Source organism: Dreissena polymorpha, chromosome 4, assembly GCF_020536995.1.
Source record: "Dreissena polymorpha isolate Duluth1 chromosome 4, UMN_Dpol_1.0, whole genome shotgun sequence".
NCBI lineage: Eukaryota > Metazoa > Mollusca > Bivalvia > Myida > Dreissenidae > Dreissena > Dreissena polymorpha.
Genome location: NC_068358.1, coordinates 24,298,785 through 24,313,254, shown reverse-complemented (window position 1 = coordinate 24,313,254; position 14,470 = coordinate 24,298,785). Strand labels below are relative to the sequence as shown.

The window sequence follows — 14,470 nt, the reverse complement described above, 5'->3', positions numbered from 1 at the left end:
ACAATGTTTTAGTAGAGACAAAATAATTTAAGGAAGAACTATTCGCCACCAAATAACGAAGTCAGCTGCATATGTTACTCCTAAATAAAACACATGTCGTACGTAGTTTTAAAATATTTTTAAGAACACACGGTCGCAAAAATAGATGATGCATGGCAAAACATATCAAGTGCGTGTCTATATGCGTGTCAAAAACTGATACTTATATGCGGTCAACGTTGTAAAATCAGACAATAAATTGGTCATCTTGAACGTGAATTTGTTTTATTTCAAATAACTCCTTAAAACATTTTTTCTTAAGAATTTCAACTAGTAACGTTATTGATATACATAAGCCGCGCTCTGAGAAATCGGCACTTATTAGTAATGCAAATGCGACAAGTGTCGTCCCAGATTAATCTGTGCAGTTTACAGGTCAATCAAGGACGACACTTTCCGCCTTAACTGGATATTCGCTGAGAAGAGATCTCCTTCCAAAAATACCATAAAAGCGTATTATACAGAAAGGGATCATTAAGCGTAGAACCATCCATCAACTTTTAATCCCATCACGAGCTTGGACTAACAGACATTAATGCTGGTCATCATTTACTGGTCGACTTCCAGCCACTGGTGTCCTGCTTATTTCACAATCAGATGTAGCTGATTTCATTGAGTAAATGGAAGTGTGCAAGGACATTATTTAAATTGTTTTACACTGTTATACGATCGAATAAATGACCACATACTTTATGTTGTTTAACTCGTTACATGCGGAATTGAACATTTCACGGTTGAATAACGATCAGGCTGCCACACACTTTCTGTTGTTGAACACTAACTTGTCAATTTGCACAGTACACGGAGAATAAATAACTGACTCATTAGATAATTATTAAGTTTTATTTCCAAAGTGGCTGAATATGAAATTAACAAAACGTAACAATTTCATAATAATTGAATCAAATGAAAGTTAATCCGTTATTCACATACTAAAACCAACTGGTTTAATTAAAAATGTTCTATGCACATGTCCTGCATCTTCTATTTCACAAGCATTTGTAGCCTTATTTGAAAAATTGTACCTGATAAACAATACAACAACAACAACAACAACATTTATTAGCCTTTTAATACATAGTTGCAATTTTTTTCAATGTAATGACACCATTTAAATGCGCCGCATTCTTTATCCAGGTGAAATGTGCACATCACATACATAACACACTTAACTACAATAATTATAATTTAAATCAACGTTGATCAATTTTTCGCAGATTGTACACAACAAATATAAAAGTATAAACCCTATCATTTCCAAACCCTGGTCTCAGGTTTTAAATAGCGGCCACGTTTGTAAGCGCCCGTTCCATCGTCGCAGCATCCACTCTAGAAGTGTCTCCCTGAACTTGAGCAAGAATAGCCGCCTGAATCTGGGGATCAAACGCCGGATCGAATTCCGGCGCAACGTCTGACACTTCCGGTGACAGCCCGATCGTTCGTTCAATGGGAGCAAACCGCGGTCTGCAACTTAATGACTTAACTTCAAAAGGCGCGGAACACGGAACTCCGCACGCGTTCGGTGTTGGATTGTCGCATATCCTGTATCTGAAGCGTCGGTTGACATAGCACGGCGTCAACTTCCATGCGGACCAGCCCCCGTTGACTGGCGTACATCCGGTGCTGCCCGCACCCCACGGGCTCAGGTTGAAGTTTTTAATACTGCTGCAGTCTACCAGTGGGTTACTGAAATCAGTCATAAGACACCATACAAAATGGGAATTGTTTAATGCTAATGTCTCACAAACGTAGACTTAACATTTGATGCGTGTTGTAGTTGCTTACAACTTATTACAAACACTATTTATAGCGCATCGTTACTTAATTAAATTTACTTAATTAAATTAAACAGGTGTCTTAAAATATAATTTAATGTTCCAATTATTGTTTTTCTATGACTTTTTTTACCTGCTTTAACAAATTAATTTATATCATTTTTGTCTATGAACATTGAAAAATGTCTTTGTATGTCTATTTATATTTCTTGAATGTTATTGATTATAATAATATGCACTTATATTATTTCTCTATGCCTTTTTCATCTGTTATAGCAATTACTATTTATATCCTTTTTTGTTAACACATATTGGAAAATGTCTTATTTTCTCTCTCTTTTGACATTTCTTAAATGTTTTTTTTTCAACACAAAACTAAATATAATTGTAAAGGTAGAGATAATTTACCGACTAATGTTCTATTTATTATCATCAATTAGAAAGATTACTTTAGAACTGAAGAACTAAATTTAATATGTGTTACATGCTGTTTTTTCATTTCCGATTGCATAACAATATTGTGTTATATATGTATTTCATATTGTATGCTATTTTTAGCAATCCTAACATAAACTGTGTTGGAAAAAAACACAAAAGTGGTTTTCAGGCAATTATGTTATAATCATAGGGATTTGATAAGAGGTTTTACAGCGCTATATGCACATGACCTGTCAGATCTATCCGAAAAGATATTGTAAATTGAACAAGCCTATTGGAATATTTTCCATTAAAGGGGCCTTTTCACAGATTTTGGCATGTTTTGCAGTTTGTCGTTAAATGCTTCATATTGATAAATATAAACATTGGATATAAAAAGCTCCAATAAAAAATCAGGAATAAAATTTAAAAAAAGAAAAAAGGTAACCCTCAGCGGGACTCGAACCACTGACCCTGGAGTCCTGGAGTCCTGGAGTAAAAAGCCTGCGACTTAGACCACTCGACCGTCCTTCCACATTGATGTCTCGGCGTATTTGATACTTAATATAAGCAATCCTCGTAGTTTCCCAAAACATAACGACAACAACAGAACTCTCCAAATTATTAATTCGTTACGCGTTGCAACGCTTTATAATTTTCGGGTTTTGAAATTGTCAAAAGATGCATATAATGGCTATTTTAGAGCATGGTAAATGTTCAGTATTACTGTTTCCTCACATATATCATAACTAAAACGAAAATTTGCGAATCTGAAACAATTTTTTTTTTCAATTTTGTCAATTTACCCCAACGTGAAAAGGCCCCTTTAATATTTATTTTACCGCTGTTTAGAAGCGGATCTCCTATGACGCCAATAGCCGCGAATGACTGACAGAGTTGCGACGATAAATAACCGGTGAGTGTACATTTACTTACGTAGTATCCGTATTCCGGAAAGCATTAGCCTGTAGCTTCGTGATGTCAGTGTTCCTACAGATGACCTTGGCAAGCGTCTGAGTTCGAATCTGATTTAGTTGCTCTGCAATGCACGTCGATTGTAACTACATAATTATCGATAAGAAAGGTTCCGAAACTGGACAATATGATACGCGTATTTATTTTTATCAATGAATATGTTGGCAGGTATTTTAATAATCCACATAATTAACACATTAAAGTTGTTTTAATGGAAGTAAACAACTTTGACATCCATATCATTTTAATGCGTGTGTTTCAAACAATGCAATAGGGCTCGCCGCTTTAATTGCTTTATTCGTATTCACTAGAACTCAAAATACTTTTGTATTAACGTTCAATTGGTCGTTGTCAGATCAGGTACTTCTTAAAAGTACTCGGGTTCTCTTAAGTACACTACAATTTACCCCGGGCATGGGAAGAACGCTTAAAGGCACACGAAAACACTCAGCCGTACTTTTGAGAATATTTTCCGTATCCCGGGTACTTTGCGGTATTCTTAAGGGTACTAGACGTACTTTTAAGTGGCACATGCACCTAAAATGACCGGTCGAGCTGTATGTACAAATTATGATCTCTAAATAGAAAATCGTTTCTAAATAATTATTTTTAATATTAGGCAAAATGCATGTTTTAACTCACGAATTGTAAATCCGACGTCACCACTGTTCTCGTAGTAGAAGCGGTCGCCCTTTTTCAGGGACTGGAACTGCTGACCGATGATGCAGGCGAACGTGGGCCCCACCTTCCCGTCGCCTAATGGTGTCTCCGACACGCCGCCGGTAAACAGATCTATGTCCTCGGGAGAGCTTTAAACAGCAGGTTACATGATAAAGGTGACATTAGAATCAAACATTGAACGTTACCAGCGATATTGAATGTGTCAATGTTAAATGTTTGATTTCAAAATTCAAAATAATATACCGTTTATCAAAATCAAACTAGTTTTCGGAGCTTTTTTATGGTACTTATAAGCTATTTTCACTAAATGCACGTGCACCTGATTAATTGACAGCCCACATGTATACTCACTCATGGTGCATGTCGTAAATGGAAACCGAAAGGCCCTGTCGGCATAAATTAGCATGAGGCGCCCTTCAGTTTCTTAAGGGACACAATTCGTACTGCAGAATCCAGGTGTACAAAATTTAGTCGTTAGTTGAATTTACAACGGTTCAAGTTATGAGACATATTTCTCTTTATTAACTGTCGGAAGCTTTGGTCTTGACATAAAAATTGCTCATAAACATGTCCTGTTTATTTAAGCGTATTTAAATCACCAATAAATATCAAATCCGTATCAGTATGAAAAATAAACCACGGTAACATTTAATCCGTGTTTGTTGGAACCGGTTAGTTTAGACGCGTAGGCTCTAACTTGCGTTACCTGTATATTTGAAGAAGCTGTGCTTGGACGCTTGCCGCGTGCGAGAACTGACCGCTCAGTCCACAGAACCGGCGCCACGCCTGGTACCCGGGGATACCATGGTCACGGGCACGCTGGATGTTTATAGCCGCCAAGTCACCGCCGAACCCCGGGGCGCGCTCGAACAAGTGCCTAGTACACGACAAGCATTTGATGAATGAACTGAACAAATATATATTATATATCAATATATTGTACGCACGAATAAAGCAGAAAGGATATTATTTCAGTTTACAATGTAGAATACATTGTGCTAGGACCGGCGAACTTAATCGGTATAACGCTGAACATGATCTCATTCACATGATCTCGTGTTCGGTTTCCGGTTCGGGATAATTTACAGAACAATTCCACTACCTCTGTTTCAAGAAGGGCATTTCAAAGTTGCTGGCATAAGTCTTTGTGGACTAAGACGTTTTTAACTAGTTGTGTGAGTGTGAGTTTATAAACCGTGATATGACAAAAAATTGTTGAAAACGGAAGAAAATCCGTATGAACAACATATTTGTAGGTTGGTTTTTGTTTGGCTACGAACATTTTATATAAATACATGTATTTATTTGATTTTATAAAACGGTTATCACCGTTGCTGAAGTTGAGGCATAGTTTAAGACCACTTTGTTTGAATCGTACGAATCAGACTCAATAAAGAAATATCAAATTAAGCCACACCTTGTCACTTGTTCTGTCAGATACTTGTCCACAGCCTCGGAAGGTGTTCTCGTCAAGCCTCTGCAGATCTCACCAACGCCACGAGAATACACGAGGTCCGGTCGCAGAAACTCATCCTTGAGAAGCTTGTCGGACGTCTTGATAGCGCCGTTGTGCGCCTGAATGCGATGATAGATCATGCTGTGTCCGAACCGGAAGGCAGCGGCGCTGAAGCCGTTGCGTATGATGGGCTTTTCACTATCGCTGTAACCTATGGTGGAAATCGTCATTTAAGATAATTATGATGCAAAGGGCAGTTGTTTTGTTCAAATGTTTTTATGTGCCTTTAATTTGCATAATGAAATGATGATTTTGAAATTCAACTGACGAACTTAAGTATGAATGACTTCTTTGGGTTAATTGTTACCAGGAACTCTATAATTATTCAAATACAACGCTAGAATGTATTGAATGTCTGTTTGCAATAAAAAAGATGCCAAAAGGACCAAACAGGTCTAGCTTTGACGTGCTTTCACTTGTATGACATAATATAAGTCGTATGTTTTCTGAAATGTTATACCAGCATGAATTATACAGATTATTAACTCCTTAAAAATGCGAACGCGCTAACATACCGCCGAAATGCCCGGATGCCAGAGGTTTCAGTCCATACTGGATCATGGTGGACTGTCCGAGGATCTCTTGAAGGTATTCATTGAAAGACACGTGCTGAATGATGGCGATAACGATCTTCCGGGCCTCCTGGTACAGCGTCTCGTCACTCCATGACGGACGCAGCGCCGCGAGTGCTGCGACGAGACGGTTGTGCTCCCGGACCCATACTGTTTGCAAGGATGCCAGTGCCGGCTGCTGGTTAACGCGCGGATCACCTGTATTGATAAATCGTTAATATACATCGGCTATCTCTGAAATGCTCCGTAAAGCATCGACTGTCTCCGTTTTATGTCAGATATATTTATTTGTAGGAACGTCGTGCATACGTGATTATTGAAGGAACACAATCCTGAGACCTACAAGTCAACGAATTTTAGTCAAATGCAGTGAGGAACAGAATGAGCCTTGTGATTGACGTACAGAAAAAACACGATCTTTGTCACCAGATCTTGGTAAATTATGATAAACATCACCAGCCAAAACAATGCTTACCTGCCCGGAAGCAGGGTCTGCTGGCATCGCTGACGATGCAACCGGCACCGCCACTTGGTAGCAAATCGTTATTGGTCGACAGTTTTCCTACATACATAACAAAATGCTGGTACTATGGTATGTTATATACAACATCCATAAACTATGTTGATTAACAGCGAATTTTTAATCTGAGCATAAAGAATATTTTCTTCATCATTTTATTCAACATAATCATAATTTTCTTCTTAATCAGCATTATCATAATCATAGCAGCCAGGGGCGTTCCTAGGGCTTTTTCAGCTACACGCACGACCGAGCAGCGAAGCTGCGAGTGGGGAGTAGGTGCGGAAGGGGGTCTGCCCCTCTTGCTGCGGGGTTTGTGGGGTCTCCCCCAAGAAAATTTTGGAAATTTCATTGCAGATGGTGCGTTTTGGTGTTATCTTTCAGCCAGGTTTCGCCAATTGTATTCATCAATTTCTTGCTTGAAAAAGACCAATAACGGAAATATTTCATTAAACATTGTCAACAGCAAATAAACTTTCGACCATAAAAAAGTATAAAGTTAAGATAATTATATTTTTCTAATGATATTTAAAAGAAAAAAAATCTAGGAACTGTTTATATTAGAATAAAAAATTAAATTGAAAGGTTCTAGTGGGGACCGAACCGCTGCCCTTTAGGTCAATAATGGGCCAATATGCTAACCGATTGCACTACAAGGGAAAGTACTGTGAAAGGTCATTGATTTTTAATATATAAACTAAATTGTGGAGAACAACTTCGAATAAAGATGCCCACAATAATTTGAATGACAATAAATGTGGGCATTCCCCATAATTCCATCATGATTGAACGTCCAGAAATGTGAAAAATCAAAGAAAAGATAGATTTCAGGTATACATTTCAAAATCTAGAACGGGTGGATCTTGTTTGCTGGTTTACATAATTTAACCCTTACCCCTCACTTTTTATTGCATTTTTCGAATTTTAAGAGTTTTCATTTTTTAAGTTTGAAACTGAATTATACGCACGGGCGTACTGCCGTATGCCAAGGAACGCCCCTGGCAGCAACAACATCACTATAACAACAACTAGCAACAACCCCGCCATTGTCATCATCTTCAGTATTCCCATCATTACCATAACAAATTACATAATGATATATGGTTGGAGACTTTTTATATCATGTGAAATCAAACTACTGGTAGTATGATTTCGTGTAGGAAAACGCGAGGCTTGTAGACGCATTAACACACGCAGACAGCAACTTTAGTCTACATGAACGACTGTGTTCGAATGTGTAAAATGTAAACACTCAACAAAAACACAAAATATACAATCATACGGTTTCTAACAACAAATCGATTTCTTTTAAATGTGATTCGGTGATTACATTTTTGAACCAAAAATGATGTACAGTAGGCCTATACAAAATTGATATAGATCTATACAAACGATTATTTTTTAGAAAGTTTGGATGATAGAGCAATCTCTCAGGAATTGCATTTTTTATTTGTGTTGCGTTTCTGATGTCGATTTGTATGAGAATGTCGGGGCAACACGAAATTAACTAATATTAAATTATTTTAGTAGAACATAACTTTGTAATGTGTAGCAAGTATGAAACTGGTCAATTGCATAATGTATTCACAAGCTATGACGTAGAAGCATGACGTATTGCGAAATGTGTGGGAAAGTAACTGCTGCAAGCAACTAAGTAAACTCAATTGTGTAGATCCGTTAGATGTTTCGCTCTGTTGCAAACACAACGAAAACATCAGCTTAAAGGATTGATATTTTATAATAAAACAGTGGTTTACTGTGGGTTGTAGATTGTTTTTGTGAGACTTTTAAATTATGCATGTAAACAAACCCGTGATAGTTTACAGTTAACTATTAAGATGGCGATTGTTTGAATAGTATTAACATGAAGTTTTTACAAAAACCTTGCATATTTTTTTCAGGTTCTTTTTCATGTATGCTAATAGTGTGTTCTATTTTATTTTTTTCTCTGTTTAGTGAATGTTCACTAGATCCATAATAAAATCATTTTCAGCAGCAGCACACAAATAATTATGGCGCACCAAAGGTGTCGAAACTTTAACTTCTGCTGCAGCAGAAAAATCCTGCTCTGCCAGCATTTATTTTTAGATTATGGCATCAGCCAATCAGAATCAGATTACACATAGGCATAAATCATGTAACCTTGGAACAATTGATCAACCAAATTTGCATGTTCCTACATGACTAATAGATGTTAAAGCTTAATTATTATTTTATGAACAACTACGAAATAAAGGATGAGAATTTAATAATAATTGATTAAAACACAGATTATGAGTTTGTTGCAGTTTTTCTTAAGTTATTGCAAAGACCTATAGAATGTATTCTATAGGTCTTTGGTTATTGTCAGGTCTTTTTCGTTTTCGTAGAGGTAGCTTATGTCGTCCGTTTGAAAGCTCAAATTTGATTGGCTGACGGGTTCAAGGGCTTATTCTAAAAATAAATGCTGATCGAGCAGGATTTTTCTGCTGCAGCAGAAGTTTAAGTTTCGACCCCTATGGCGCGCCATAGTTTTAACCATTATATTTTCATCCGCATTATAACTTTATTACCTCCAACAAAAGTTCGCAATGAGTCTGCGGTGGTCTTATCGGAGCCGTAGATGTGAGACCCGTCAATAAAGTGTGTGTTCTGGTTCAACTGTTCGCGGACACCTGAAACAAGCATTATGCATTTGGATTTCTTGTTGGATTTCTTCTTGGAAAAAACATACAACACATGGATGCGCGCATTACAATAATTCAAGAAACGTATTGACCTGGCTGCTTAAAACATTTGCACCGTATTTGTATTTTATTGAAATATCGAGACGGTGTACTTTTCCTTGTGAAAGTCGAATATTTATATACTTGAATAATGACAGGAAACAAACATCCCTAGATCAGGTAACACAAAATCCGTAAAATGTAAAGTTAAAATTAAATGAATGTCTACAAACAAACTTGCAAGGAATTGTATGGTTTTATGAAATGCTTCAAATTTCTTTCAGGCGCTGGGTGGTTATGAGCGCATGAATTATAATGTATTTTAATGCGACAGGAAAATGCAAGCATGAAAAATGCTTTGTTGAAATGAACATTATTTAATAGCTGGGGCGATAAGGTGACACATATATAAGGAAATACAAAACAAATGCATGAAATATTTTAAAATTATGTTAATACTTTTGATAAAATAAATCCATGTACTTAGTTGTGTTGTTTTCATTTACGCTTTAGCACACCCAATTTTGGATTCGGTTAACGTTCCCTCTAGACATGGATGCACTTTTTGAGACTTACCAACAGTGCACTCCAGGTTCGGTGTAGGTAGAGCACGCACGAGGTTCATGCACGTGCGATTTGGCGGGAAAAACGGGTCACCGGGCGGAATCTCTATGGGGAAACATCCGGGTCTTTAATATCCGCAAAAAAGATATTTGTTATATTTGATGACGGTGATGCTGCTGCTGCTTATGATGGTGATGCTGGTGATAATGATGATGGTGATGATGATAATAATGATGATAATGATGATGATGACTGATGATGACGATGACGATGATGATGACGATTACGACGATAATTATGATGATGATGTTAATGATGATGTTGTTGTTGGTGTTGATGCTGCTGCTGCTGCGGCTGCTGCTGCTGCTGATGATGATGATGATGATGATGATGATGCTGATGCTGTTTGTGATGATTATAGATAAGGATGATAACGATGATCAACGCGCAAAATGTAAGATCAATAAGAGTCACTCACCTATCTGGACTTTCACAGCACTCTAAATTGGAACCATCGTAGCCTGTAACGAAAGTTGACATTTATGCAAATAATGTATAGCAGTCACCATGTCGGTAGTATAAACGATTGGCGAAAATTGGAACAAACGTGCACTTTTTAACAGTCTTTGCAAAATAAACATGTTTTTATTCAAGAACATCGACTGATTCTATATAATTATACAGTAAAAGCTGTCAATCTAGGCGGATCCAAAAGAAGAGGTTTTGATGTTGCAATCAAGCCCTTTAACAAATTCTTTAATAACACGTGCAACGGTTTATGTGAACAAAACTATTAAAACGCCTCAAATGGTTGTTTTTTTCTCATACAATGAGTTTCAACATGATGGCTCGCTGTCCAACGTTACCCCGATCACGTGGTTCCTTTCATCCGAATCACAATTTAAACATATTCTTTCACTTGTTTGCAAACTGGTCTACATAATTGTTATATATATGGACATTGTAAGAACATTTATACACAATGGGACATTGTAGGTATGAAGATAATAAACCATTTTCTTTTCCAAAAGTTTTTGGTGACATCATACTGTATTTTGCCCAATTCTATATTTGTTATAGTTAATTATTACCTATATTAATGTCATTATTTGATTAAAGCGAAGATTTATATTGTTTTACAGTCAAAGCCATTGTTCCTTTTTATCCGTTTTTCCCCTTCCTCGTGAGCCGAATAAATATTCGTAAGCTAATTACCTTAGTGAATTACTACTCAATACTTTGATTGCTGTGAGAGAAAATTATGACGTTGACGACAGCTTCGTCAGTTCGGGCGAAACAAGGATGTCTTTGACAATGACTTATAATAACAAATATGGTAACAAATGCAATGGAGTTGATCACACTAATGGTGGTTTTGGCGATGTTTTAATGTTGAATAAGATACTTATGATGCTCGTGAAGACAATAACGATAACAATGATGATACTGCTTCTGCTTGTGATGCTGATGGTTATGATGATAATTACGTTGACAATGAATGATGATGCTGATGGTGAGTACGTGGATGATTATGCTGACAATGATTATGGTAGCAGTTTCTATTACACTTTCGAAGCTGCTTCTGAATATGATGATTTCAAAGCCGTTGCTGTCGATGATAATTATGATTATGAAGATGATGGTTTCTTTGATACTTGTGTTAATAATTTTTGCGTTGAAGAACAGATGAAAGTTCATCAATAACATGTATAACCATGGTGGCGATGGCGATGGAAGATACGTGAAACGAGATTTAAACATTATTGCGTCACCTTTAGACAGAGCGTTGAACTGTATATCATGGCTTAGGAACTGGCCGTACTCCATTGTCAGGTGGTTCATGTTCGGCAGGAAGTTCATCAGGTTCGTGTGGAACTCGCGGCTTATCTTGCGAGCGTTTGGGAGTTGCACACCTCCACCCAACACGCTTTGAGTCCTGGGTTCCGAAAAACCTGGGTACAAAGTGTGGGCGCATATAATACTGGTATTATGTAAGTAATGAGTAATACGTGTTTAGTTTCTTTCGAAATAGATTTACTTTGCAGTCCACATCGAACTGACACATTCAAGCAATAACTCTCTTATCCTGCGGTTTATATTCCGTTACAAGAGCACGTGTAATAAGTTATTAATCTAGAAGCCAAGAGTATGTTAAGGAACCTAGACTTTTATTAAGTATTTAAGTACCGTCGTCATATGCCGGATTCAGATACCGCTCAAAGGGCGTCTGGGAGCGACCCCACAGAGGATTGAGCAAGTTGTTACAGGAGCCGTCTGCTGTTCTATATTTAGCACCAGAAGGGCACATGGGCCACAGGTCCCGGCTGTACGGGCATCGCAAGCGTTCCGGAAGTATCCTCTTAGCAGGAAATGCAAGTCCTTCGCTGAAGATTTCTCTCGTTGACGCCGCGTCGTTAATGTTGAGACTGTTGAACGAAAATTCGATATTTATGTATATTTTTCGACCTCATATCAAGCTGATACTCCTCATTTGGCGGAATGTAAACTGCCCATCATGCAAACATGTTATATGTTGCGAAAAGGCTGCATATGCCATATGTGACTAGCGGAGCCCCAGACCAGTCTGCGTTTACACTCAGGAACTACCATGTCTGCTAAAGAGGCCACGAAACCTTGAATGACTGTTAAGCGGACAACCTAGCACTAGACCAGACTGGCTCGATTGCGCAGGCACGTCCGGTGCTACGCTGACTGCATTTATCTAAAGACCCATTTTCTCCCGACGCGGCCCTATCATATATATTTATCGTGTATAAAAATAAGAATGCAACTGACTCAAAGTTTAAACTAATCTTAAACCACCTAGTTTTGAATGTTGAAAATAGAACTGGTACAACAACAGACTAAACCGTAAACATGAGTCCCGTTTCGATATACTTCTTACAACATTATACCACATTCGCTACTGTCATAATGAGCTTTTGAATGTTTGTCTGCTTCTACTTATTTAATCAATATTATTGTCCGAGAAAGCTATAGCATTGGGGATGAAGCGGCACGCTTAATGTCGAATTTCTGATGCGAAGCCAAATACATGCGATGGATTACGCACAATTATTTGCGGTTATTCTCATCGATGTGTTTGTTTTTACACCATTATCCGCGTTACCGTGACAAAGTGGACTTGGCCGCCTGGAGAAACGCCTGTCCGGACTGCTCTATCTCCAGCGCGGCGGAAGTGGTCAGCAAGTGGGGACCCACAAGGTCAGTGTCCACAGGAACCACTCGATCAATACCTAAATGTTATGCATGTTTAAACATGTAATTTTGATATACATAATTTTATTAATGTCTTAAAATATTTTGAATCAGTGTCAGTGAGAAAGAAACCTCATAATAACAATCCGATGAGTCGGGACATATATTAATTCTAAAAACAAAACAAATAATCTTAATCAAAAAGAAACCAAAATAGAACAAGAAATTTCAGTATGGTGGTAGCTTACATTAAAGAAGGTAACATTTGTTGAGCATCTAAAAGATACTAGAAATACTCCCCGGGTAATCAGTATATACACGGTGAAACGACAGATATAGACCTACCCGCAACAAAAGCGCTTCTATCAACCTCCCGAGCGGCGTCCAGTTTGGATACTACATCAATAAAACTGGCGTCGACAGCCGCCGACATCTGGGCTTTCGAAGGAAACGCCACATCTTTGGCAAGATCGGCGACGTTCCGTGAAACCGCTGCATCTTTTTGTCCCCAGGCGGCGTGCGCCGAGAGGCTAACGAGCCCCCAAAACAGCAAATGTTCACTGAAGTTGAAAACAAAGTTCAATAAGATTTTACACTAACGTTTACATTTTACGTTTCAAAAAGTGTCTAAAGTGATGTGTGAGTTGGTTAACTCATTGTCTTGGTGTGACTGAAAAACTGTCGGTTAACTCATTGTCATGGTGTGACTGAAAAACTGTAGGTTACTTCATTGTCATGGTGTGACTGAAAAACTGTCGAAATATGCGAAATTTGTAACAAACTACCTGTGTTTTTTAATGGCTTAGGATTTACGACTTAACAGTATTTTTATTAGTCATTTTTGACTTTCATAACAAAACCATAAGTTTTTATCAAAATGCAAATTCTACAAAGTTTCGTTCGAGTATTTTTACTTGTTATTAAACCTATCAATTAATCAGAATCAAGCTACAATTAAATAAAAACAAAAAAAAAACAACAACAAAAACACAACAATATACAGTAGCAAAGCAATTGTTATAGTTATTCCATTTCTACTTACATTTTAAACATATCACAACAGCAAAATATGATTTTGTTATGAATATACGCTGGACAGGAATTTATTAAATAGTCTACCAATATCCGGTTGAACTTGATTAACGCGTTGATTTACCAACAACAGCGTTCTCCTCAACCAATAAAAAACGTTGCCGAGCTGTTTGAATGTCGTTTATAAAAAACAACAACGTCAAAACGCGTATAACGGAACGTATCACCTACGTGAGGTTGTTTGCGGTATCGGTTGGTTAACTTTGTGTCCGTATAATTGATCAAAATTTAATAAGCTGAAACCCATCCTTTGACCGAGATGATTATCAACAAATGTGGTCTACTTAAATGATATTGACAATAATGGTTTTTGTTATTACATTATTTTTATTGAAGTTATATTTATAAGAAGATAACACATTGTTAATGTAGTTCATATACTTTTATTTGTTATT

At 37.4% G+C, this 14,470-nt stretch overlaps 1 protein-coding gene across 1 annotated transcript; it reads right to left on the bottom strand.

The window, feature by feature from the left end:
- Window positions 1-903: 903 nt before the first annotated feature.
- Window positions 904-13,425, bottom strand: LOC127878283 (chorion peroxidase-like). The gene is made up of 14 exons (XM_052424802.1): window positions 13,329-13,425; window positions 12,895-13,021; window positions 11,952-12,190; window positions 11,537-11,716; window positions 10,243-10,285; window positions 9,777-9,889; window positions 9,048-9,149; window positions 6,451-6,537; window positions 5,919-6,173; window positions 5,305-5,554; window positions 4,594-4,764; window positions 3,849-4,015; window positions 3,168-3,270; window positions 904-1,725 (listed from the first exon to the last, which is right to left on the bottom strand). Exons 1-14 carry the CDS (start codon window positions 13,414-13,416, stop codon window positions 1,317-1,319), a joined length of 2,334 nt encoding a protein of 777 aa, XP_052280762.1. The 5' UTR covers window positions 13,417-13,425; the 3' UTR covers window positions 904-1,316.
- Between the last annotated feature and the right edge of the window lie 1,045 nt (window positions 13,426-14,470).

Bases quoted from the DNA above. Each gene is read 5' to 3' on its own strand.
- LOC127878283 (XM_052424802.1), bottom strand. From the start codon at position 13,416: ATGTCGGCGGCTGTCGACGCCAGTTTTATTGATGTAGTATCCAAACTG. The intron at 9,150-9,776 runs GTAAGTCTCAAA...TGCTTGTTTCAG, and splicing joins GAACCTGGAGTGCACTGTTG to GTGTCCGCGAACAGTTGAAC. The intron at 4,016-4,593 runs GTAACGCAAGTT...TGCTGTTTAAAG, and splicing joins CAGCTTCTTCAAATATACAG to CTCTCCCGAGGACATAGATC.